Here is a 27,720-nt window from a genome sequence, read left to right as displayed (position 1 = left end):
TGAAACTCCCCAAAAGTGGCCCCACTCCGGCCCTGGTTCATATAATTCACAGTTGATTTTTTTATATTAATGCGCAAGGGAACAAAATATAGGGTACAATGTCATGATAATATCCTCTATCGTTTCCGAGAGTACGTGCGCCCCTGAAGGTGTTTAGTGCGATTCGATCGGAGGGACAACACTGCGTAATAGCTGGTTGGCTTGTAGTGGCTGCGTGGTAGTTATTACAGCAACGTCAACTGGGCAGGGTGGACAGCGAGATCCCTTTGACCGTCAGCGGTCCTGAAGTTAGCCGTCGGTAAACTGTCTTCACCTAGAGCAATGAGTTGCGAATAGGACACGGAGAATGTCGTTTAAGGTAAAAAAACACTTTCAATCTCTACATTCTGGTTTAAGATAAACCGCTATGACTAGTTGCAAGAGTATTGTAGCACTGACGAGCACTATGCCTCTCAACTGACATTTCTTAGCCGAAGGCGAATTGGATAGCGTATTTTTTCTGGCATGAGCATAACTTCGCAATGACACCGGTGTTCACTGAAGTCGAATATAAATCTTTATTTTTGCTGGTGCTGGATGCCCTGTCGACATTTCAATGTACAGACAAATTACTTATTAACACAGTCTGCGCAGCCAGTTAGCCACTCTGCCAGGCGACCAGCAAGCACTATGGAAGGGAACGGAAATATTGGGAAAAAAGCTTTCCTGTCGTGCTCTGCTATGCAGCGTTTTGCCATTTTATAGTCTCTAAATATTAAGCATATTGACGTTTGTGGATCCACACAAACTGCTTATTCTGCATCTGCATTTATCCATACAATTCTATATGGGGATGAATATGGAATAGGAGAGTCGTCTGTTTTGATTGCGCTGCATTAATAGCCAATCAAGTGTCAGGTAGCTGGTCCGCGGGACTCTGTGCGCACATATAGGCTGCCATGTAATGTCTCTCTGTGCACTGTGATGGCCATATGTGATGTCTAGGTACATGTGTTTTTGCAGAAGGAGACGCCCCTCGCCAACGCAGTATTTTGGGCAGCGCGGAAGGGAAACTTGGCTCTGCTTCAGCTGCTTCTCAATAGTGGGCGCGTGGATGCCGACTGCAAAGACTGTGTATGGCTAACAGAGCATTTATGACAAGGCAATGTGTCTCTCTCTGTGTGCGTGTGTCTGTATATTTGTATTGATTGTGAACGCACCCTATTTAGTGAGAGTTTTGGGATGTTCAAATCTGAAAAACAAAAAGAGACAATGTCATTGTAATATCATTGGCCATTTCTCATTGCTGTATCGATTGCTGTATGTAGATTGTATGTGCACATGTTGAATACATTTCATGTTAATGCTTACTGTACTATAGAGCAGTGGTTCCCAAACTTTATTTTGGCGAGCCCCACTTTGACAATGAAAAAAACAATTGCACCCCCACTCCTATAAACACCACCACCACCTCTATGCAAAGGCTGAGTCACTCACACATTACCTAGTTGCGCCAGGATCCTGCGAGGGTTCGATTGCAGTGATTTTTCTTCCTATGAGAAATATAATAGCTACATAGTGTCTTTCTACATAGCTATATAATTTCTAGAGTGGGAACACTGAGGACCACTGCTATAGAGTTGCTAGTAATGTTATGAGTATACTGATGATGATATTTGTGATGATGTGACGGGGGGCGGTGGTAGTGTAGTGGTTAAGGAGCTGGGCTAACGTGCAGTAGCCTGAAAGTTGTCGGTTCAATTCCCAGCTTCCACCGTTGTGCCCTTGAGCAAGGCACTTAACCCCAAGTTGCTCCGGGGACAATGTGATCCCTTGTAATATAGCTGACATATGTAAGTCACTTTGGTCAAGAAGTGTCTGCTTAATGTAATGTAATGTTGTTGTTCACCCTTTCCAGTATGGCACCACAGCCCTTATGGTTGCCTCATACAGCGGACACTATGACTGTGCCCGGGAGCTCATCATGCAAGGAGCAGATATCAACTTGCAAAGAGAGGTATTCAGACCATTCAAGGCACCATTCAATTGCCAACCCTTGTTGGTAGCAATTGTTTTTGTGTACAGATCTCAGAGCCTAGGCTGCCTACAGAGACGCAGTTTTTTGACGGCTTGCTTGTGAGGCAGGCAGCTAGCAGATCGTTAGGAAAGATTAGATGAATGTGATCATTTATGTTTGGGCCTTTTTTGGGCCTGAAATCGCTGATACAACCTTTACGCTGAAGTCAGAGGGAGATGTCAAAAGGAGATTAACTGTTCATTTATGCAAAACAAATAGTTCAACTAAACATAACTTACACTAATAATTGTCTGTGCCAAACAGTAAGTGTGTTTTGATTTACTCAGATTAGAGGCTTACATCAGATTTACCACTCAGCGAAAAGGCATTTATCTTTTTCAACTGTCAGCTACCTCCAAAACATTGCAGTTCACTTCCTGGAAAGGTTACCTGTTGAGCCATGCAAGGAGACCTAACAGCGTATTTTCCACATTGCATTATTAATGTGGAAAATATTCCCTGACTGCTATAGATCAATGTTAATATGATGGCTTCTGTGAAGACTTACCATCATAAAAAGCAATGACTTGAAGTTCATGGTGCAAATGTACTTGAAAGATAATTGGTGCAAACAGCTCAACATTTGCCAAGTGAGGACCGAGGGCTAAATTGTACTGTATATCATCCTTGTGTGCCTGTCTCTTTGATGCCTGGAAGGCCAACTGATGATGCTCTCTATGTGTCTTCTGCTTTGATCTAGACAGGTTCTACTGCACTCTTCTTTGCTGCCCAGCAGGGACACAATGACATTGTCAAGCTGCTGTTTGAGTTTGGGGCCTCCACAGAATTCCGGACCAAGGTATTTAGAGTAGCCTGCTGTCATTCATGTGTCAACCTATGCAGACAAAGTAGATAATGAAAGAGAGCTTGACTGTGTGTATGGGGGAACTGTGTTAAACCCCTCCGTCTTCATGACATCTAATAACCTACTAATTATGTCATTGCCAGTCATGGTAACAAAATTAAGTGATAATATCCTCACTAAAAATATATTTTAGTTTCAAGTTATCACAAGATTAAATCCTGCTAAACAAATATCCAGATATTGGACAGTTGGCGTGCTCTAGTCTCCATAGCATGTCTGAGCATTTCCATGCCGTGCAAACCTTATTCTTTAGTTTTATTGTTTGTATAAAGACCACATTTTAAAATGCATCTGATACCTATCTACTGTACAGGATGGTGGCACAGCCCTTTCTGCCGCTAGCCAGTATGGCCACAGCATAGTTGTCGAGACCTTACTGAAGAATGGGGCAAATGTCCATGACCAGCTAAATGTGAGTATTTCTTGCATACTGCTGCATATTGCTGTCTTCTACGTATTTCTCAGTTGCATGCGATACTAAGTATGTTCATGAATAGAAGATCAGTTTCTCTGTGGTTGCACTGATAGTGGGGCATTGCAGTGATCTTGACAGGGATTGGGATTTAGAGGATGTCTGGGCCTGGGGTTGACCGAGGGAAAAGGGATTGTAGGGGTGGGGTGCAAGCAGATGGAATCAGCCCACTGTTTTTCTGTGCATATTCCCTGTAATCTTACGGTACTTTATTGGCTTGCCTGAAAGTCAAACGTTTCTGTGTATCCACCTCTCTGGCCTACTTTAACATTATCCATTGTGCAATATGCACATGAATACACAATTACCTATAATAATCCTTAGTAAAGTGATTGGTTAGGACAGCCATGGCCTACTGGTTAGCGCTTTGGACTTGTTACTGGAGAGTTGCCGGTTCGAACCCCGACCAGTAGGCACGGTTGAAGTGCCCTTGAGCAAGGCATCTAACCCCCCACTGCTCCCCAAGCGCCGCTGTTGTTGCAGGCAGCTCACTGCGCCGGGATTAGTGTGTGCTTCACCTCACTGTGTGCTGAGTGTGTTTCACTAATTCACGGATTGGGATAAATGCAGAGACCAAATTTTCCTCACGGGATCAAAAGAGTATATATACTTATACTTATTTTGTAGTTTGATAACTACTCAGAATAGCATCACTATCACATTGTCATAAACTTAGACTGCCCTTTGCTGAAGTAAGATTTTTATTGGAAACTGAAAATGAGACTTTCTTTTTTGTCGGCATCATTTGCTAACAACAGTTAGGCAAGTTAATAAGCTAAGTGTCTTTGATTGGCAAAGACTAGCCTCAGGTCACAAGCTAGTATTTTAGCAAGTCTATTTATCTTCAAATAAGTGTAGGGGATAGAATTACATGTCCGTCCGTCCGTCCGTCCCCCCCATGTCTATCTTCTTGGCTGTATACAGAATTGTAAGCTATGTTTAATAAACTTTCAAAGTAAAACTACTCTTACCAGCACCCACCCTTGAGAAACTCCTCTACTATTTCTACCACCGACACCGAGCAGTGTTCTCATGAGGATCTCCCAGGCTGTGGCTATTTTTAAACATTCTGTTGGTCAACACACACTATTTATGACTAGCTGCACTGGGATATCTCATTTCAGGACGGAGCCACCCCACTATTCCTTGCTGCCCAACAAGGTCATGTGACAGTTGTGCGTCAGCTGATATCATCTGGAGCCAAAGTGAACCACCTGCGTGAGGTGGGTGGGTAGCCCCCATGACCCCTAACCTGTCTCACGGGTGTCACGCAATGCATTACTTCATTAAGATTATCTAACAACAGGTTGGCTATAAAATAAGGAGATTTATGATGGAGCCATTCCATCATTCAGTTGGCCTTGTCTAAGCACTACAAAAGGTTACGTAATGTCTGACTTCAGTTGATAAACACATTTCTGTAATTACATCGAATTTACTGCACTCACACATACGCAAACTCATAATTATTCCTTTAACCTGTGCTGGTACAGGGAGTAATTTAAATAGGGTGCTTACACTGAGCATTTACCCACGTGTGCCATAAAGCAGAAGTTCTTAAACTGGGGGTCGCCAAAAATATGGGAGGGGTCGCAAAATAATTTGCAGTCTGAATTAAATACATTTTCCTAAAGGTTTTAGACCAACATCTGGGATAGTTAGTAGCCCTAGATGCAGGCTTCTAATTCACAGTGTTTCCATAATGTTTCTTTGAAAGTGGATGTTCTGTGTACACAAACTCAAATCTCTGCCTCTTGCAATGATGACCTTAAAGATGCTGTACATAAGCTTACCAGTGACAGAACACCATGCAGCCTTTTAGCCACAGAAGCGAAAAGGCTGCCATTGAACATAGCCTACCTATGAGAGAAGACAATTTCTGCCTCTACAACATTTTCCATTGTAAAAACCAATTTTGCCAGTTGGAGAGGGGGGTCGCAAGACTTGGCCAATGTTTTTTTGTGGGGTCGCCAAACAAAACGTTTTAAGAACCACTGCCATAAAGCATACTCCATGTCCCATACTTTTTGCTTGGCCTTAGGATGGCACTGCCCCCTTGTGGATGGCAGCCCAGATGGGCCACAGCGAGGTGGTGAAGGTCTTACTGCTGCGTGGAGCCGACCGCGACACGGACAGAAAGGTAAACACCCTCACTCATCACATGACAAAAGTACTGAGAAATTGTTTGAATCAATTTTGTTAGGGTTTAAATGGTTTGAATATGTTAATTCAATCATTTGCTTGTTTCCAATCTGTTTCCTTGGACTATTTGTTTGTGGATCTGGTGTCTGTTGATAGGATGGTTCCACGGCCCTGTTCAAGGCTGCATTTAAAGGACATAATCAAGTCATTGAGGAGCTTCTGAAGTTCTCCCCCTCTCTGGGCCTTTTGAAGGTTGTACCTATGTATTTCAATCTCACACTGTAAGAGCTCTATAATTAAGACACCAAAGCATACAAACTAGTTGTACCACTAAAGCAATTTAAATCACTCTGGTAGCTGTCATAGTTGTAGTATACAATTAAGATATATACTGAACAGTTATCATGTCATAATATATCTCTAACAATATTTAAACCTAATTATCAAGTAAGTGAAGTAAGTGAGTAATTTGTATTGGAATATTTTGTTTCGATCCTCTTTGCAGAATGGTTCAACTGCTCTTCACGCAGCTGTCATGGGGGGAAATCCTAAGACTGTATCACTTTTGCTGGAAGCAAATGCGGATCCATCTTTACCAAATAATGTGAGTATCACAAACGTTAAATCTGCTTTAGAGATTAGGGACCAAGGAAACTTAGAAAAGTAAGACATGCAATGAAAGGGTGAGAAATATACAGAAAAGGATGTGCACACATTACACTAACAACATCAAAGGAAATATTGTCAAAGCAAGAAAGATTCTTACGGTATTTCTATTTCCTTCTGACTTCTTGTATTTGCTCCATATTTATTTGCTTCAGAGTGCTTTATTGACCAATTGTATTGGTTTTTATTTTTTAATTTGCTGTTTTATTCTTAACAGAATAATGATTTCCCTGCTGATCTTACTAAGAATGACAGAATCCTTTGGCTTCTACGACCAAACATCGCCAATGGAAGTTGATGACCACTTTACCCTGGTCCTCATGTTTGACCATGGGTGTCCTAAGAAATAATGTACTTCCTGCCAGAGGTCAGATAGCAAAGCAGTTTGGATATTCCAGTGATATTTAAGAGGATATATTTTATGGTGCTTGTTTGCAACTGAAGCTATGAATTAAAAAAAACTTGGTCTCTCAAGCCTGTCTGAATGAGATGTCTACAATCAGTGCAATATTTGGTTGAACTCAGTATTAAATTAACTAGGCCTAAATGTACTCATAGGCTACTTCTTGTAGCAACAACTTCAATGAAACCAACAAGTATTACCTTAATGATAATATTTTGCTGTACTGGTGGATATGTTACTAACTAAAATGTGTTTCATATGGAATCAATTATTGGGTAATAGAAAGACCTTGTTACTGTAAATAACAGAGCCATAATAATTTAAACCGTTTACCACTATGAATGACATTATTGTAAGATTTGGGGTTCTTTTGCCTTTTCTTTTCTGGTGAATTGCTCTGAATGTTTGGTATTTATGCTGTTAAAGGCTATATTTGTATTCTTGTTTTGCCCTTTGTTTGACAAAGACTACTTTTTTGTCATTTATGGAATAAAAAAAATTTGTGTTCATGAAATTCATTCCTTTCATCTTCATCTGTCTTAGTTGAAAAGGAATCATTCATGCTGCTCGGAACAATTTGGTGATTTTGCCAGTTTTGTCCACGGGGAGCAGCATTGTCAGACAACTTTAATCAAGTTTTGGTTGTTGTTGTCTATAGCCTACCGGTGGAAACTACATGCTAGACTACATACAACACAGTGTCGAATCGATAAAGAGCAGATGTACCCCGACTTGGGCTGAAGTCTTGGAAAAGTGTCGAGAGTGTGTTGGCCACTCCCGCACAACCACTGTTGGAGCGCCTCCAGTTCACCCGTGATGCTTGGTCATCCAAACCAATCCCTCCTACATCACTCACCGTGAATTTGTGACGTTGGCAGCAAACTCGGAAGCAACGCTGTAAACAGGGAGAGGAATAATCTGTTTTCTCTTTTAGTATAGAGATTTGTGTGTAGCCATGTAAACGTATTGTTAAAAGACTTGATGCATTTTAGGTACATGTACTTTCAGTAGTCTACAGGTAGAATAATTTAATTTAAATAGCCTACGCAGGATGGCCAATAAATCCAACAACCTACAGGTAAGTACAGTACAGGTAGCCTGCCTGCACCGCCTACCTATGCTGTCCGATTTTGTAATACTTCTCTGAGCTTATTTAAAGGAAACAGAAACTAATCCTAGCGTGTTAGCGTGTCCCTGTTGTTGTTTTATGGGTCTCTGTAATTATGTCCATCTGTTTTATAATGTTAAAAACGGGGATTTTGATAATAGCTCTAAACAAGGAAGCGCGTAGCCTAGTTAAAAGGTGAGGAGGAGTCTGGGTAATTCTTAATTACAACCAACTGAAGCTGAAATGTATCCTTATACAAGTTTACAGTGTTTTCCAAATCAATTGTGTAAGAAATTAAAACAGCACTGAAATTGGCAAACAGAAGTTTAAATGTCAGTCTGGAAAGTTGATATCATACTTCTCGCCATGCTTATCTGACAACACAATCCAACCAATGACAGTGAATAGCATCTTGTAGAACAAGGTGTCTGTGGTATGATGGGCACACCCCTTTCTTTTGTCACAGTGGTTTCTTTTTTCCACACAGAAAGCCATTGACCTGGCAGGCAAGGCATCAGAGGAGGACAAGGCAAAAAATTATGAGGAAGCCCTGCGTTTGTACCAACAATCAATACAGTACTTTCTCCACGTGGTGAAATGTAATGAGTTTTTAGGCTGCTGCCACTTTACTCCAAATTCACCCCAAACACATAGCAAAACTCAATAACATGTCACCAGACTGTTGCATAATGGTCAATTGCACAAGAGTTAGGTCCAATCGAACTCTTAATTAATTTTTGATTGGACGAGAGTCTAGTTCGGCCTTTGGCCTCGTGCCCATGGCCAAACCACAGCCATCCACACTCTCGCTTGTGCCATATTGCTTAAATATAAACCAGAGTACAAGCATAATGTAATGCACCACCATGTGTTGCAGATGAGGCTCAGGGAGAGAAAGCCAAGCAGAGTATCCGGGCCAAGTGTAAGGACTACTTGGAACGTGCAGAGGAACTGAAAGGATACCTGAACAAGAAAGAAAAAGCCCCACCATCCAAACCTGTAAAAGAGTCGGACAACAAAGGGTGAGGGAGACTTTGTGAAACTGGCACAAAATAGAACATGTGCTGTATACAGACAGATACCAGGCCATTGTATTCTCCAGGTACTACTGTGGTAGCAGGTTTTTCATAAAAGACCCACTACCTCTTAATATGTTCACAATGGCACACAAGCTTCCCTGATTCTTTTCTCCACATCTAATATGCGATGGAGAATAATGTATGACTTTGTTCTATGACGGCGTAGTCTTGTTATATGTTTCTGTATTTCAAAAGTATTTTCGGCCTGAAGACAGCACTTGGTTGGTATGTGTTTATTTGTTTATTTTAGTAGCATCTATGCCATGAGATTTAGGTAAGCTCTATTTGCTTGTGACAGAATAGCTACTTTATAGGGTGTGTTTGTAAGGTGTGGCTGTACAGTACGTGCAGAGAGCATTTATGTTCATAACAGATCACCACAGTAACAGAACACCACTTGAAAATCAGGATTATGGGCAATGCAACCTAATGCACATGTCCTTAAGATGGTCTTTCTTTATAAACCATGCTGCCTCATGGTTGCTGTTTATCTGTCTCTGTTTAGTGATATGGCAACTTGGATGGCTCTTTGTGCTTACCAGTCTTGACCACAAAACCAGTGCTTTATGCATTAGCTGAGTACCTCTGGTTGGTTTTATGGATATACAGACTGAATTGCTGACTGGTTTCAGGGAGCAGTAAAGTCTTGGTCTTGGTTTGGACTTCATTAGACAGTCGAGCAGTAGCTTTCCCAGTGATCAAATAACCCCATAAAAAATGACCTGAAGTCAATGTGCCTTGACATATGAGTCGATAATGCTCATTGTCTGTCTATTGATTCATTGGCTTCATTCATAGTGCAGAAATAATGGTTTGTCATATCTGATGCATACTAGACTGGTCGAGACGCATAGATTGGTCGATTATGGCACATTAAACTGAAACTGAGGACATGTTACATGGTACACCTTTACAGAGGCGACAGTGATGGGGAGGACCAAGAGAAAAAGAAGTTCCAAAATCAGCTTCAAGGTAAAAAATAACCAATGCTCCTTTCACTATGATTACATATCATCCATAATAATACAATTTTGACATTCTCTTACCCATGTGTCAAAGTAAAGATAGGCATTTGCAAGTTCATCTAATTCAGATACAACTATAATTAACAGTGTCCTTTAATTTAAAATGTATAAATGTGAGCGTAAATCCGGAAAAAAAAATGTAACCTATAGACCACAGAATGTGTCTATACCACACTCTAATTTTTTTTTTGTTTTCATGAAGCACTCTAGATTCTCTAATCAAGCTTGTTCTGGTGTCCTTGAAAATAATGCCAATAGTAAAGACAATTTCACAATTTGTGTACTTTCTTCCATATGGATTTGCAATGCTTAACATTTAATATTTGTGAAAATAATTATCATGATTTTTTTTTTCTCTTCAGCAACATGATAAGGAGTCAATACACTAAAATTGAGTAGCTGTGAAACATTCTAAAAGAAAATTGCAAAACCTTAATTAAAGCAGGTTTTTTGGTGTTGCGATGTCTTTACCATTTCCATTAAATAAATGGCCTGTTTTTATTCTGTCACCAAAGCTGTGGTGATTAATTAGGTGTTTAATTAATCACCACACTCAATCACTCTTGTTAATTGTAGGTGCAATTGTCATGGAGAAGCCAAATATAAAATGGGACGATGTGGCTGGTTTGGAGGGAGCTAAAGAGGCATTGAAAGAAGCCGTCATTCTCCCTATCAAGTTTCCTCACCTATTTACTGGTATATCTCTTAATGCTTAAATGCTTGTATGCTTTTCTACATGCTGTCATTACTTGTCATGTAGAATTTCACAACATTGTTTACATTCTAACTTAATTTTAACCATTGATTTCTTACTGCATTTCGTTGCCTTTGTACTTGTACTCTGCACAATGACAATAAAGTTGAATCTAATCTAACCTTACGTATCTTGACCTCAAGGGAAAAGGACTCCATGGAGGGGTATCCTGCTCTTCGGCCCTCCCGGAACAGGGAAGTCTTACCTGGCTAAGGCTGTGGCCACTGAAGCCAACAACTCCACCTTCTTCTCCATCTCTTCCTCAGACCTGGTGTCCAAGTGGCTCGGAGAGAGTGAGAAGTGAGCGTCAGATACCTGTAGAGGGACAGGGGTCTTTGGGTTAGAGTGTTAGATGGTGACATAAATATGAGATAGGGTTGTTGAGAATCAACTAAAGCAATCAGTATTGCAATAATGTTTATTCTACATAATAACTCTCTCTACAAAATGAGTAGAAGTGCCGTTTTAATATGAAACCTTATTCCCATACCTCGCTCTTCGTGTTCAGATTGGTGAAAAGCCTATTCAGCATGGCCCGAGAGCACAAGCCTTCCATCATCTTCATCGATGAGATCGACTCTCTCTGTGGCTCAAGAAGCGAGAATGAGAGTGAAGCTGCTCGTCGTATTAAAACAGAGTTCCTGGTCCAGATGCAAGGTGAGCTAAGATACCACAGGAATTTTTGATGCTCCTTGAGGACTTCCTATCCTCTAGTATTGACAGATGCAGTGGTAATTCCTAGCTAAAGTCTCCTCTGCACTGTAGCTTAAATGTTAAAATGTATAAATGTTAATACCTTGAATGTTATTTTATTGCTTTGAATATTGCCAAATCAATACATGTAAATTGTGTTAAGTTGTGTCTCTTCTAACTGGTCCACCTCCTTTTTCATAGGTGTTGGAAATGACAATGAAGGCATTCTTGTGCTTGGAGCTACCAACATCCCTTGGTCACTGGACTCTGCTATTAGAAGAAGGTGAGGATAAAAAAAATAAAAACACATAATGACCAACATAACATGTACATCATCTGGTCATAATAAAGAGAGAATGTGTTTAGTGTATATTGCATGTGTGTTTTCATGAGCATGAAAGCTCATTCAGTTCTGTGTGTGTCTCTGTGTGCTTGTGTCTGTGGCTTAGGTTTGAGAAACGCATCTACATCCCTTTGCCTGAAGAACACGCTCGCTCAAGTATGTTTAAGCTTAATTTGGGCAACACCCCCAATGACCTGAATGAAGAAGACTTTGTCACTCTTGGTCATAAGACAGAGGGCTACTCTGGTGCAGATATCAGCGTCATTGTTCGAGATGCCCTAATGCAGCCTGTCCGCAAGGTGCAGTCAGCCACTCACTTCAAACGGGTAAGGAGAAAGAACTTCATCATAGTAACTTATAAGATGTCTGATTAGATACCCATAGCCCCTTACATGAGACATAGTGAACACACCAACATTTTGGGAAATTAGCTTATTCACTGTCTCCCCCAGAGTTAGATAAGATGATACCCTTCTCGTCACTGTGCCTCTGTCTGAAGCACCCACTGTTAGCATAGCTTAGCATAGTTCACTGAGGTGGGCAGTTCCAACTAGTTTATAGCACCCACAAGTGACAAAAGAACAAAAGAACTTCACCATGTTCCCATTTACATGTTGTGACTTGTATAGTTACAACATATAGGCTACAAATAGGCAATTTTCTAAGCATATACAAACTTGGAACTATTTTCTCATTCAGGAAAAGCACTACTTGGGCGGAGTGATTTGCATGCAGCACCTGAAAAGTTGCAGTAGCAGCGTTATGCCTAAATAAGAATGTACTTCCAAGCATATGCTTAGAAAATAACTGTGTTGCATTTGACATTGAAATGTGTGCACATTGTAATAATACTAGTCAAACATGTAATAGAACAGTTCTTTTGTCACTTTTGGGAGGCTATGCTAAGCTATGCTAACAGTGGGTACTTCACGCACAGAGATGATCAAGGGGTATTATATAACTCTGAGGCAGCTGGTGAATAAGCTCATTTCCCAAAATGACGGCGTGTTCCTTTAAAAGCCAATTGGACAGAAGCACTACCGGTCCAATGTTTGGGGTCACTTTTCTGGAATTTACATTCCACTTCATTATAGACAGAAGGCCAGCTGAGATCAGTTGCATTGGTTTTTTTTAATCAGAGCAGCAGTTTTCAGATTACATTATGTGAAAAAGGGTTTTCCAATGTTTTCTCAGTTAGCCTTTTAAAATTATATCAGATTAGTAAACAGAATGTGTCTTTGGAACATTGATGAATGATTGCTGATAATGGGCAATGTAGATATTGCCTACAACTGTCTACAATGGTCGAGAACCTTTTTGCAATTATGTAAGCACATAATGTAATCTGAAAACTGCTGCCCTGATTAAAAAACAATGCAACTGATCTCAGCTGGTATATAATTTTTGAACTTTGATTTTCAAACTTTTGACCGGTAGTGTAGTACAGCAAAGAATACTCTTTTTGGAGGATGTTATTAGTCCATAAAACAAATCTTCAACCAAATTATTGATTTTTGAAATAACATTTATCCTTGATATAAGCAGTTCAATGTGTTTCTTCAATTAGTAATTACTACTAACACATACCACATCCATGATACCAGGTACGTGGAAAGCAGTGGAACAAACCAGATGTGGTGGTTGATGACCTGTTGACCCCATGCTCTCCTAGTGACCCCAATGGCATAGAGATGACCTGGATGGATGTGTCAGGAAATGAACTTTTGGAACCTGTTGTTAACATGGTAAAAAATAATTACGGATGTCTTTTTCCTCATGTACCTGATGAAGTAGTGAAGTCAGAAACAAATTTTTCATGACTACCTCTATTTACAGAAGGACATGCTAAAGTCACTTGAGAAGACCAAGCCCACTGTGAACGATGAGGACTTGGTGAAGCTTAAAAAGTTCACAGAAGACTTTGGTCAGGAGGGCTAATTACCTGCAGAGGACATGACACCAAAACAATACTTTTGTAACTTATATCTGTCTCATCTCTGTCTAGTACCATTCCTTCAGTGTTTACATATACATCTCAAAGTGCCAAGGGCTGTCTCTTCCTTCTATTGCACAAACAATGTTGGGAAGTAAGTCATTGTATCAGGATTATGTATTTAAAATACAAGGATGAGTAACTGTGTTTTATATTTAGTTACAGTTTAAATAGGTGGTATTCAGAATACAGTTCCTTTGATCACTTTATGAAATTATCTTTTAAATCCTTGTAATGTGTAGGGCTATAGACTTTTCAAACTTCAATTGAAATATTTTTTCTAACCAAACCATGTATATGTCTTATTGGTGCTTATTGGTCCTTTTTCTCTCTAGTTACATTGATAGCCTACATAAACCCCCTTAGGGAATGCAATATCAGTTTTTTTTGCAAGCCAATGAGGCCTCTATCCAGCCAGCTCATTTTAGACCATACATTATAGGGAAGGTCCAGGGGTATAAAAGTGTTGCCTAGAAACCATCCTTCATTTGATCTTAGATAATTTCTGAAATGATTGTACGTGTGATTCAGAGAAAACGAACGAACGATGGTTTTAGGTCTCCGCCTTGTAAACACCCACTCATCAATATCATTATGTTTTAATGAAATCAATGGCCTAAAAGCGGTAGCCTATGTAAACTTATATATTGAAAACATTGTATAGGCCTAGCCTATGCCATCTGATGTTGACTATATGCGTCAGTTCGAATAGCTTAACTAACTATTCGAACTGACTTAATTATATTTTTTTCCAAGCAAGGCTTTCTGGAAAGAGATCGTATTCATCCATGTCCATTGTCCTCTACTCGCTTTCATTCCTTTTGCTTGCAGTAATGTGAATAATCAACATTTAGGCTTCTACTTTGTAGAAAAAAAAATGGTAGTCCTACCTTATGAAGGAAAGACCTCTAGGTCTACAGCATAATCCTGTACGTTATGATACAGTAGGCTATTGCGTTTCCAATATGACCCAGCCTAATATGCTGATTTAGCCTTCAAAACAGAGGACTAAATTATAAGCGTGATATGTCATGTTGGCTTAACGTTTCTTTTAGGATAGGCTATGTTTTTGCTGAAAAAGTAGCCTAGTTCGCCGGTCATTCATTCATTCTGCATCTTTGCGATCGTTTTCTTTATAATGTCCAATGGCTTAAACATTGTCCTTTATTGTTTGCTTTAGGCCTACCTTTATATTTTAGCCTACATTATCCAACTCACGTATTGTCATCTGATCTTGGGCGCTGCCAGTCAAAAAAAGCAAACAGGTGCGCGCTCTGCACCTCCACCGCAACATTAGCCTACATATGAAGATGCCCTGCTTTCAGAGGATAACTTCCGTCCCTTGGTTGTGTAGGGCAGGCTATTTATGATATAAAATATCTATAGCCTACATTGTATCTAGCTTACATTCAAATATTACCTTTCTGTTACGGAGCTGGGAATAGGCATATGAGCGCAAATTAGGATGTAGTGGAGGCCTACCCACCTCTTATTAGAGTTTATCCACCTTTCAAAAGAGTTTATTCACTTTTAATATTCAAAACTGCATTATCCAATAGTATCCTATATTCCCAATATTGTACAATAACCTCTACCATTATCAAACATGTTCTGAATGCCTTTTTTAAAAATCCCATACCGCATGGCGCAGTCCACCTCACCGAGATTGCAGAATTCTTAGTTCACCCACCTCTTATTTTACCACTACATCCCTGGCACAAATGTACTTTTCTCTCCTAAACGAGGGCAATTGGATATTTCATGATCAATATTAGATTGGTGAGAACACTAAATCACCTGTAAGACTGTTTCAATCATTCTATCGTAGGTCTTGGTGTATTTTTTTTTTAGATATTATGAAATAAGTAGGCCTAAGCTATAAGTTTTTTCACTTTCTTAAGTGGGCTATAGTTCTCATTAGCAGTTTTATGCCAAACCATGAAACATTAAGCATGCGTCCAAAAACGTCTTTAAAAATCTTCTGATATTGATCATGCATATGGCAAAGAAATACATGAGATCGTTGGTCTTGGAATATTGAAAATTCATAGCACTTAGACCTCAGATTACTTGCAGTACCCAGGCATTACCACAAGGAAATGGTCGTACGTCAAGTTGGAACCTGACGTGGAGATAATCACTTTTCCACGTCAAAGACGGTTTTTATAAATCTGAGCGTTGGCATTTTTGAGCGTACGCACGGTCTAAGATCAAATCTGTGCGTAAGAAGGCTTTATAAATGAGGCCCCTGGCTATAGGACATGGGTTCCACAGACAATAAAATATAAGACAATGCTGATGTAATCCAAAGTATTCTGAATATGTCTCTCAACTCGACTAATCTATTGGAATATGTCACAAAATACATTTTAGGGAATGTATTCTGCAATCTATAGTGGAACACATTTTAAATCAATGTGACCTCCCCAATACTGTGCCCATTGGCAGTTACATTTAATTTTATGGTCATCTGTTACATATTTTATTCAGTCTCTTGGTCTTGCACACACACACAATATAGAATCTTGAATGAAATGTTTTTTGTTTTTTTTTAATCTTCAAACTTACACTTAACTTGCACCTTTGTGTGCATTTATATTAGCACGAGAACTGAAAATGTAATCATTTCTTTTTTTGGAAAACAAGCAATATATATATACATTCAATCACCAGGAAAAGGTTCTCCATCACCACTTTCATACATGTATTCATTTTATTTTAATGTTAACTTTGAGTAAAAGTACAATCAATTATTGACTTGAAATCCAAGACCTTTGTAAATAATAGCAATACATTTTTGTGCAATGTAGCAAGTATGTTAAAAATCCATCCTCAAGAGAATCATCAGAAATGCCACTCAGAAGATATTACATAAAGTATAAGCAGAACAAAATAATGAACTTCTATCAGATTGCTGGCCTTCTGATCCTTCATCTCTTAGAGAACAAAACATCTTCACAAGTATTGAAACACGGTCAGTAACTAATTTAAAAGGGAAAACAAATGATGTGAAAAGCAAAGCACAAAGCAATGAAATAGTTTCAATGACAAAGAATTGATTTGTGAAAGTGCATGGTGATTTGAATGGAAGAAGTCCTGATCCATCATTTATAATGGCTGGATGCCCTGAGGCTACTGGATGAAGCACGTATGGAAAATACATATAGTTTCCCTAATTACCCTTCTTATTTGTGCATCTTAAGACCTGAACACAACATTTTTCTGTTTGTACATATCTGAGACAATAAATAATTAAACATACTCTGAAAGACACAAGGTGATGAAATGTTCTGACCAACCCCAAAGTCTTGGATATTTGATATGGATATATACACAGATAAATGGTCTTTCAGACTCTAATTCTTGATCTTAGGGAGTGTTAAGTCTACTGCACATCAAAGAAAGCATTTAACACATGTACATAATAACAGGAAACTAAATTCTAATTATGAACACATCAGAAAAGAAACATCCCGGAGTTAAAACTGAATGAGGAGGGTGTGCTTGGGGGTTAAATAAAGTGCAAAGCCACAATTGCCGAAACAGGGATACCTCCTCCAACAGACCCTGAAGGCACCAATACTTACATATTAGCCCAAATAAGCAAAGTACTTGATATCTACCCATATTGCGTCAAAGGAGGTTTCACTTATCTGAAACTTTGATTCCATCATGGTGACTCAAAGTAGGCTTCAAAGAAAAAATCACATAAAGAATCTATCTAGTACATATCAAAATTAATACTCATTAATAAATTAATCTAAGTAAAGTGTTGTTCCCTTCATTATTATATTTGTCATAAATCAGTTATTGTTATTCTGTGGTTAACAGTTATTCTCGTAGGTGTGTAACTTACTTACTAAGAAGCCTGACATAAAGTGAGGTACAGGGGATAATAGGTCTTTGGTACAAAGACAGGAAGGTTAGTTCACACAGATACACTTTAAAGCCCAACTAACACAAGGATAATAGCTATTATATTGCAGTGATACTGCAGTTAAACCTTCACTTGGACAGCTGCCTTAACAGTATGTGATCTGTGGAGTAAGAAATCTTTAGATGAGTTTGGGACCACCATATTAGAACACAGAGAAGAGAGATCCAAGAGCCAATCCAGTCGCAGCACCTGCAAGCATGCCCAGCGCTACTTCACCAGCGTCGTCGCGGCGGCGCTCTTGGACAACAATGTGGTTGACTCCAGGAGGAGGGTAAGCTCCTGTTTAGCAGAAAAAAGCATTGTAAGCCATGCACCTCTAATTGCATGCAAATTGATTAAATTACAACACAATCCGATTCCACTTTCAATTATTTCAGGAAAACGGTAGACAGGAAAACTTGAGCTGACAAAACTTCATTCATTTAGATTTTTAGTCTTCCCATAGTTTTGAATTGAGAACTTCAAAAGTTCCCATACCTTGATACTGGTAAGGGTAAGCAACGGTGTAGTATTGACCATCAGGAGAATAAACCATTTGTGTGCCATGTGGGGGAGGCTGAGGGACGTAGCCTCCATATTGGTCTGGACAGTAAACCTGTTCAACAGAAATTATAGCAAAACGTTTACAGACAAAATACTATGGATACCAAAATAGTGTTATGACTAACTTGTCAGGTCCTGCAACCAAATAAATGGTGAAAATGTAACACAAGCCTAAAATAACGGCAATTGATACCTGAGAGGCTGGGGCACACTCAGAGTATGGCGGAGGAGCCGTGGCAACAACTTCCTCAGCCAAGCCAATCTGGGGTGTAGCCACAACCTAAAATAAACCCAATACACAATATCAACACTGTTGTTTAGGAAACACAAAATAGTCAAATTAGCTTCATGGTGGCCAAATGACCATGCCCTAACATAAGCAAAAGTTACTGACCAAGGAATAATTTAAAGACGTACAGCTGTTGAAGGGATTACATATGATGCTGCATTTTGATCCATTATATGTGATTAAAATTGTGGTTAAACTGAGCAGAGGGTAGCATTTACTGAATGATACTGCATTTTGATCCAATTTGTGGATAAAATAGTTGTTAAACTGAGCAGAAGGTTGCAGCATTTACTGAAAAGAGGAATGTTAATGTAGATTCCTATTGGGTACTGTAGATTTGATGGGCAAACTTTTGATGAGTAATTTGTCTTCTCAAGCAAGACTTAAAGCAATTTATCAGAAATCTTTGACAGAACTACACATAATTATCTACTTTCATATCTCAAACAACCATGGTCATATCTGAATTCTGGCACAGTGCCGGAGAACTTCAAGTCCTATCTCATGGCCCCTGGTAAGAGCTACCTGACATTTCATAATTTCATAATTTACTCAAGAAACAAAATGTATTTAACAAACAAAACACACAATCCTTCCAAAACTTGGTTGTGTTACCCACAAATATAAAACCGGACATGGTCTCAATTCAAAGGTTTGTAGCTTGCATCAACCAACAGGGAGGGATATAATAGTTGAGTTAGCCTTACAGTCTTGTTATATCCCTTGCTTATCCCTTTATGTTGCAGATAAAATCACTCACCGTGTTAACTCTAGCATCCTGGAGAGCCATTGTCCATGCCCTGTGACAAAAAAATAGTCAAGACATAACCTCAGAAGAAGCACTCAGATTGTAATACCAAGAGTGACAACTACAAGGGGGTGAGGGTTGTCCAGATTAGAGACAGTAAGGCTACATCCACACAATTCCATTTTCATTTGAATCCGAAACAATCTTGTTACGTATTGTTATGGCTCTCATCTCAACTACGCTACTCTGCCATTTTCGAGCTCATGAAATGGAACGATTTCACAACATTTTCATTTGAATTCAAGCTTTGCATTTTCATGTGGACAGGGAAGTCTGCAAATGACAGAAATCCATGTTCCCTTCCTGACTGGACAGTCTGATATTTCTCAACTACCCAGGACTCACTTCGACTTTCACTATTGAGTCATTCTGAGTCAAATCGGATAAGGTTGTTGCTGCACCATCTCATCTCTTAGGTTGTTGCTGCACCATCTCATCTCCATCCCATCTCTTATGTTCAAACCTTGTCTATATCATCAGTGGGTCCTAAAACCAAGGTCTGTGATATATTTCTGTGCAAATCTTCTGATTTCAAGTACCAATATTGTACCAAGTCCCATTCACAGAATAAATGCATGTAGTTACAGGTGTTTTGGGAATACCAAAATAAACATTTACAATAAACAATAGATTTAGCGCCCCCTCAGGTGAAACACGGCATAGCATTTTGCTCCTTTTATAATGGTGTTATGTTCCCAAAACACCTGTAACTACATGCATTTATTCTGTGAATGGGACTTGGTACAATATTGGTACTTTACACACTAAATGTCCATATATTTAGCTATTTCCACATATATGTGTATGGTCCTACTAGCTACCCCACATACAATTTCAATTGCATGATACAAAAATACAAACACGCCTTGTTTTATCCTTATTATTGTCATGGCCTTTTGTTTTGAAGACTTCATATTTTGGCAGAACATTAACAAAGGATTATATTTCTAGAGAAAATACTGATAGATGGCAGGTGTGTTCAGTAAAGGAGTTTTGAGACCCTCAATATCACTTTTTTTGCATGTTTTTTCTATAAAACCAGTGGGACTGTGGTACAGACTTGATTGAATCGTACTGAGAACATGTTTGTCTTCCATTCTACAAAGTTTGGTCAGGCTAGGAATAATACTTTTTAAGATATGAATGTCCAAACATGGCCTCCAAGATAAGGCCTTTTAGCGAGTGTAAACAATCAAGGGCAAAAAGACTATGAAAACAACAAAAATATTTCACAGGTTTTAAGTATAGTATAGTATATATACTTTTTTGATCCCGTGAGGGAAATTTGGTCTCTGCATTTAACCCAATCGGTGAAACACAAACAGCACACAGTGAACACACAGTGAGGTGAAGCACACACTATATGGAACCTAAACATTGTGTAGACAAACTTTGAGGAAAACCGTAATCGGCGCTGCAACCATTTTCCTGGATTTTGTCTGATTTGACACAGAATGACTATTAGCCTGCCAGAGGTGAATGCAACATGGAGAACGAAATACAAGCTATACTGGTCTTGCCATCACTGGTAGCATCTGAAGTGCAGTTAAATTCTGCATTTTATTTGACAATGCTGACAATTGTGTGAATGGTCATGTGATTATAGTGAACATGTGATCCACACTTCAGGCATCCATAGTGGAGAAAGTTTTGGAACTGCAAACGTGCATCTTGACAAAGATCATATTAGTTTTAAATCAAAAACGGAATAGTGTGTGGATGTAGCCAAAGTGTCTTACAGAGCATCATCAGAGCTGTCTGCACAGATGCTGATAACCCGTCCATCTCTGCAGACGATCTGCAGAAGGGAATCCCGACCCTTGCCCTCAGGTGGTGTCAGTTCTGTGGAGAGAAACAAAAATAAAAAAGATTATGCAACAAAGGTCATTCAGCTGTTGTAACACACACACAAATATACAGCACCATGTTGGTAAGGCTTCCAAGAGTTCAAACAATAGTACTACTAAACTCTACAAGAGAAAGTAAAGACTCTTAAGAGTTTACATACATTGTTCTACACTGATATGCTCCTGTAAGCAATACTGAGTAGCGATAGCAACAGTCTCCCCACCTCGACATGCATTTGCATTGCGGATGTTTATGCAGTCAATTCTCATGTGTATCTCATCCTCCATGTCACGTCGCTGCTGGTCATCATAGAACACAAGCCTTCCATCAGACCAAAGGTCAAACCAATTCTTTTTCCATCGCCGCAAGATGGTGCCTGTAAAGTTTGACACATTTTTATTTGACTGCTCAACCAAAGTGAGTTTGGTTCCTTTTTTCATATAGGCATACCATAAGCCCATTCCATTAAGGTGCAAAGGTACCAAAGTACAAAGCACCAAACAACTCAACATACAATTCACCTAGGCTGACTAAGCAGACATACAGCAGTGTTTCCCATACATTGACTTATTTGTGGCGGCCCACCACAATATCAACATTGACCACCACACAATGATTTTCCAGGTTGTACTAAATTGTGCTTAAATCTGGTTAGCATCATAACCACACTGTGCTAATTTGTCAAAAACTGTTGCATTTAAGTTAATTCTGCAAACCAACCACCACAAATGGAATTCAATTCTCTGGGAAACACTGTACAGCTAGTGGCACTGTAACCCTTTAAAGCTCAGTGGGCATGTGCCCACTCAGATTTTAATATATGGATTAAAAAAAAAATGCTATTTTAATTATTGTATTACTGGTATCTCTGTCATATATCATTGTGGTAATTTTATATTATGAGTCAATCATAATCATTGTAAGCCTATTTCATAGATCATATCTCATAAAGTCACACCCTTTCCTATAGGATAGGTTTCTTCTACATGATGCAGGCTTTGATGCGCATGCACCAGAACTCTGTTACACACTAAGGTAGGAGGAATTAACAGTGTGTAGTTGAAGTAGAACACCAATCCCTTTTTTACACTTGTAAAATGAGATGCAAATACACACTTTGCGTTTAAGAAATACAGGCCTTGATTGCTTTGCAAGATAGCTGGCAAGTACTGTATTAGCCATCTAGCAATCAGTTTGTTTAGTCTGGCTATAGTTGGTCCTGATAACATTACATCCTATTTAAATTAAAATTTAAATTGGTAAAGGGGAGCTGTGTGAATACTGACAGTGAGCTAATATTTCTTACAGTGACTATCACAGGTTATAAGCCAAACACTCAATTTAATATCCTATGGTGAATGCAGAGGATTAATCTCGGCATTGAAAACACATTAAAGTGTAAGGTTACAGAGCTACCAAAGTTCATTTAATGAAGTCTGAAAATATGTCCCCCACAAGGGCACTGCTCATCACTATGTTCAATGTCTAGCCTACAGGCTATTCAAGCAGGTGTCCTCAATAACTGCATTCCATATGAATTCCTTCATGAATTGAATCAAAAGAGTATATACATATAACATTCGTCTTCCTGTACGATGTAGTATGCCTACTACTTACTCTGTCTATGAAGCCATCCACTTTTTACAAGAGCCATCCTGGATCTAGCCGCAACACTGTAACGGTAGAAAAACGAAAAGTTACATACGACCCATCCAACTGTATCATGCATGGCTTGGTGAAGTTAAAATGTAGTCTAAGCAGAGTTAACGTAAACTAAGAGCCCCAGATATTTTGTATCGCTTCAAATAGATGTCTTCATGAAAATATTCCAAAACTAAGAATCTGAAGGGCGCTGGTGTACTGATAACATTGATGTATTGATATGAAACTTGCCGCAAATTTCAGCACAGACCACTGTCTGTACGAAGAGGACAGTTCTGCGTAAACGTATTTTTGGTGCTAACCTACTTCAAAGTTCATAAAGAGGTTGCATTTTGTTTGTAGGTTTACAACAACATGCTATAGCTAAAGTTCCGCTAGCATCATCAAGCTGCCTCTGACTAATACGGGTAAGCAGACAGACCAGCGAAAAACAAGATCTCTGAATGTATGCATAATGTCCTAAAATGCAAGTAGAACATTTTAAATGAAATACCAATAAAGGCGTGGATCCTGTATCTTTGTAGATCACGACTAGAAGAGAAAACAAGATCCAGGGACTCCCACTCGATGACTAACTCATCAGCTGACTTTTGAAATGTTGATGATGAGACTCACGAATATCCGGTCTGGAAGCAAACAGTAGGGTTGGCTCAAAATATGGAGTGGAATTGAGTGCAATTCAGGACACATCTCAATCCATATCCACGTGGAGCCTATCAAACAAACCTGTCCCAACAGGGATCTGGGTGCAAAACGAGGTTCTGTCAGGAAACTCTCGTTTAGTGAGTGAATACAGAATTAAATGAAAGGCCCAATAAAAAATGAAATATGAAATATTAAATGAAATAAAATCAATAGACAGACAGTGACTGAAACAATTTCCAAATATGATCAATGCCTGGTTTGAACAGCTCACTGCAATTGATCATCTGACTAATGTTTAATGGTTACTGCAATTATTTCTAGGCCTATGTTTAGATATATCCAGGACATTACACTTGAATGGAGAAGGCCTACAGTCTGTGTTAGGTCCTAAAATACATTTTTATTAGCCACCAATAATTTCCATGCCATGGTCATATCCCTCTTGACTATATGTTTCCTTTTGGCTTTCCTGTTGCATTTCTGTGTTACAGTAGTCTCTTGGTTCTTAAACTTTTTATCTGGCCCCAAAAACATTGGCTAAATCACGACCCCCCTCTGTCCTTTCAAAATGTGTTTTTACTTTGGAAAATGTTTTGGAGACAGACATTGTCTTTTCTCACAACCTGTGTCAACACCAAAATCATTAATGTCAATGGTAGCCTTTGACAATCTGATTTATTATTTTCCAAAGGATAACTAGCACTCATCCAATGTATAACTGGCCTTCCTGTGGAGAAAAAAGGCTGCATGGTGTTCTGTCACTGTTAAGCTTATGTAGCCTACAGCAGCTTCAAGCTCACCCCTGCAAGAGGTAGAGGTTTGAGTTTGCTTAAACAGAACATCCACTTTCAGGGAACATTATTAATAGGGCGCACCGAGATAGAGCCCTATTGTTTTTGAAAGGATTATTATTATTTATTATTATTATTATTATTATTATTATTATTTGTTCACCTTTTTGCTATTTTTGAAGTGGTTAGCATGGATGAAAAGTCTTGGAATTTGGCACACACATCTGGTATCACAATGGCTACACAGGCATAAAGGCTTGGCCCCGGGTGTGGCCCAGGGACTCAGTAGCGCCCCCATAGGTGATTGATCCAGTGGTTGGCACATACTTTCAGCTAGACACACCAAATTTGGTAGGTGTGTGTATCTCCCCAAGATGAACAACTTTCGTATGTACAATGCATTAGCCACGCCCAACAGGAAGTGAGGTATTTGGGATTTTGTGCGGACTAAAATGTCATGAATTGTGATGCCAAAAGAGGTGCTTCCCATCGGTGAAAACGCATGAAATTTGGCACACACATCTCTTTGGCACACACATCTCTTGCCTCTGGTGTGGTACCATCCAGCTTCAAAATGGCAGCAGTCATCCCCACTCTCAAAAAGCCAGGCTCAGACCCTGACGACCCTAACAACCCTAACATCGTCCGATCTCTACCCACCCCATCATCAGCAAAATCCTGGAAAGAGCAGTGGCTGCCCAGCTTCAACATCACATGTCCCACCATGAGCTCTATGAACCTCTCCAATCTGGTTTCAGAACCCACCATAGCACTGAGACCGCCCTCATTAAAATCACCAATGACCTCCTGCTTGCTGCCGACAATGGCCTCATCACCATCCTCATCCTCCTTGACCTTTCTGCAGCTTTTGATACAGTTTCCCACACCATTCTCCTCTGTCGCCTCTCTGAGCTCATCGGCCTCAGTGGCACAGTACTGTCCTGGTTCCGGTCCTACCTTACAGGCCGGAAACAGTTCATCACCCTAAATGGCTCCAACTCTGATCCAGCACTCGTCAGCCATGGCGTGCCCCAGGGCTCTGTGCTTGGTCCTCTGCTGTTCACCATCTACATGTTACCCCTGGGTCATATTATCCGTAAACATGGACTCAACTTCCACTGCTATGCCGATGACACTCATCAGCACAAACCCCTCCTCCCATCTCCCACCCATACAACTTGTCAACTGTCTGCAGGAACTCAAATCATGGATGACCACAAACCTACTCAAACTCAACAGTAATAAGACAGAGCTCATGGTGGTGGCCCCTGCACCACTGCTCAGGAAAATTGGAGACCTGGCCCTGGTTGTGGATGGCTGCTCCATTTCCCCCATCTATTGAGGTCGCGCCCACCTGGGTGTTATTCTGGACTCCACTCTCTCCTTCCGGTCTCACATCAACAATGTCACCAAGTCTGCCTTCTACCACCTCAGAAGCATCTCACGGCTCCGGCCTTCACTCACACCTTCAGTAACTGAGACACTCATCCACGCCTTCATCACCTCCCGTTTGGACTACTGCAATGGTGTCCTGTCTGGACTGCCCACCAAGGCCCTTAGCAGACTCCAGTATGTCCAGAACTCAGCTGCCAGGGTTTTAACCCACACAAAGCCCTGGCAACATATCACTCCCATTCTCCAACAGCTCCACTGGTTGCCAGTCAAGTCACGCATCGCCTACAAGATCCTCCTGCTCACCTACAAATCTCTCGATGGACTCACCACAATATCTCACAGATCTCCTCCACCCCTACACTCAGTCACGCTCCCTGCAGTCCTCTGACAAGGACCTGCTGGCCACCCCCCGCACCAGGTTGCTTGGGACTTTTTGAGGACAGGGCTTTCTCTGTCAACGCTCCCACACTCTGGAACAGTCTACCACTCCTTGTCCGCTCTGCCCCGTCCCTGCCCATGTTCAAAAAGCACCTCAAAACATTTCTTTTCACCAAGTCCTTTGAGCCCTAACCCCCCCCCCCTCATTGTTAAGCGACCTTGGGTACCATGAAAGGCGCTATATAAGTCCAAGTTATTATTATTATTATTATTACACACGTCAAGAGGTACCGTGAATACACAGGGGAAAAGCCTTGGCACCGGGCGTTGCCCAGGAACTCCATAGCGCCCCCTTATGTCACTGTAACTTGTGGTTGGCATATAGTTTTAGATACTCACACCAAATTTGGTGGGTGTATGTAACTCCCAAAAACAAACAACTTTTGTATTAACATGCCATTAGCCACGCCCACCGGAAGTGAGGTAATTGAGATTTTGTGCGTTGTGGACATGATCAATTTTAACATACTCCTCCTAGACGGTTGATCCGATTCGTGTCAAAGTTGGTATACATGATGCCGAGATGTTCCTGATTATAAATTGTGAAGTTTTTGTATGTTATATATTTTGTTCGTTATATGTTGTAATTTGACGAAATGGCGAAATTATTCATTTTAATACCCTTCCACATAAACAATAAATGTGTCATAATTCACCATGCATGGCTTGAAATGTTTTACATTTCACAGGTCATTGAAGACCATGTTAATGATAATATTCACATGCCCATAATGCATGTTTGGCATAGTGCCACCAACTGGCAACAGAAAGAATGACAATTATACTGATGTCACATGATCAATTTGAACATACTCCTCCTAGACGGTTTGTCAGATTCATTTGAAATTTGGCAAACATTATGCCAAGATGTCGCTGATGTTAAATTGTGAATGGATTTTTGAATGTTTTTTGAAAATTTTTGAAAATATATTTGATATGATTTTAATATCTCACCACATAAACAGGAAATGTGTCATAAACATAGCGCTAACATAGCGCCACCATCTGGCCAACCAAAAAGTGTATCAGAAATGTTCTTTGCTTAAAATGAATGGTCTGAAATTTCTCAGGTTAATATATATTATGATTATGATGACACCCAATGGGCCTGCCTTGATTAAACCCCCCACCTGGCCAAACAAGTAAATGTGGCAGAAAAATAAAATACAAAAACAAATAACACCGCGCATCAAATATGTACATTTCACAAGCGCACCGTCGGTTGCTTTGTTGGATTCGACATGTCACAGGTTGCGGCCCACAGGTGCTCGGGCCCGCCATTGCCGCTTGCGGCTATATTTATTATTATTATTATTATTATTATAATTATTATTAGCCCATATCTAAACACTGTAAATTGGAAGCCTATCTGGGGCTACTGAATAGTCCCAGTTTAAAACATATTGACCTAAAACCTTTAGAAAAATGTATTTAATACAGACTGCCAAATCATTTTTACAACCCCCCACAGTTTAAGAACCACTTTGGCCTACTCCAAAACCTAGGAAAATGCCCTTTGAATTTGAATGGCTTTTCACAGCAATTGACATGAAAATAGGCCAACATGAGAACCTAAAGGTTAAACAAAACATATTAGTTTAAAATGTTAAAAGCACCTTTTTTATATATAAAATACCACACCAAGTAATAACTTGTAATGGCACTTTGCTTTGTATCATCCCAGTCATATTTGTACAGTTTCCTTCAAAAATCAAAAAAAACTTACCAGAGTATGTAGGTTAGAAGGACTTTATTTAGGTTGGTC

At 39.8% G+C, this 27,720-nt stretch overlaps 3 protein-coding genes across 5 annotated transcripts; 2 read left to right on the top strand and 1 right to left on the bottom strand.

The window, feature by feature from the left end:
* Nucleotides 1–150: 150 nt before the first annotated feature.
* Nucleotides 151–6,675, top strand: ankrd29 (ankyrin repeat domain 29). 3 transcript variants are annotated; one of them, XM_048252663.1, is made up of 10 exons: nt 153–358; nt 1,003–1,160; nt 1,898–1,996; nt 2,757–2,855; nt 3,235–3,333; nt 4,518–4,616; nt 5,435–5,533; nt 5,692–5,787; nt 6,041–6,139; nt 6,419–6,675. In XM_048252663.1, the coding sequence occupies exons 2-10, from the start codon at nt 1,116–1,118 to the stop codon at nt 6,497–6,499; spliced, it is 816 nt and encodes a 271-aa protein (XP_048108620.1). In that variant the 5' UTR covers nt 153–358; nt 1,003–1,115; the 3' UTR covers nt 6,500–6,675. The 3 variants fall into 3 exon arrangements, with proteins under 3 accessions (XP_048108621.1, XP_048108620.1, XP_048108619.1); XM_048252662.1 differs by having other exon boundaries at nt 155–358; nt 1,003–1,113; XM_048252664.1 differs by lacking the exon at nt 4,518–4,616 and having other exon boundaries at nt 151–358; nt 1,003–1,113.
* Nucleotides 6,676–7,302: 627 nt separating this feature from the next.
* Nucleotides 7,303–13,888, top strand: LOC125300457 (vacuolar protein sorting-associated protein 4B-like). Its single transcript, XM_048252418.1, has 11 exons — nt 7,303–7,682; nt 8,200–8,311; nt 8,590–8,734; nt 9,708–9,763; nt 10,393–10,512; nt 10,714–10,870; nt 11,079–11,227; nt 11,465–11,546; nt 11,713–11,932; nt 13,211–13,351; nt 13,443–13,888. The coding sequence occupies exons 1-11, from the start codon at nt 7,656–7,658 to the stop codon at nt 13,542–13,544; spliced, it is 1,311 nt and encodes a 436-aa protein (XP_048108375.1). The 5' UTR covers nt 7,303–7,655; the 3' UTR covers nt 13,545–13,888.
* Nucleotides 13,889–16,298: 2,410 nt separating this feature from the next.
* On the bottom strand, nt 16,299–23,302 carry plekhb2 (pleckstrin homology domain containing, family B (evectins) member 2). Its single transcript, XM_048253615.1, has 8 exons — nt 23,180–23,302; nt 22,642–22,697; nt 21,248–21,400; nt 20,916–21,018; nt 19,129–19,168; nt 18,273–18,359; nt 18,014–18,131; nt 16,299–17,815 (listed from the first exon to the last, which is right to left on the bottom strand). Exons 2-8 carry the CDS (start codon nt 22,676–22,678, stop codon nt 17,679–17,681), a joined length of 675 nt encoding a protein of 224 aa, XP_048109572.1. The 5' UTR covers nt 22,679–22,697; nt 23,180–23,302; the 3' UTR covers nt 16,299–17,678.
* Between the last annotated feature and the right edge of the window lie 4,418 nt (nt 23,303–27,720).

The sequence above is a fragment of the Alosa alosa genome, chromosome 9 (assembly GCF_017589495.1).
Source record: "Alosa alosa isolate M-15738 ecotype Scorff River chromosome 9, AALO_Geno_1.1, whole genome shotgun sequence".
NCBI lineage: Eukaryota > Metazoa > Chordata > Actinopteri > Clupeiformes > Clupeidae > Alosa > Alosa alosa.
This window is presented reverse-complemented; position numbering and strand designations above follow the sequence as displayed.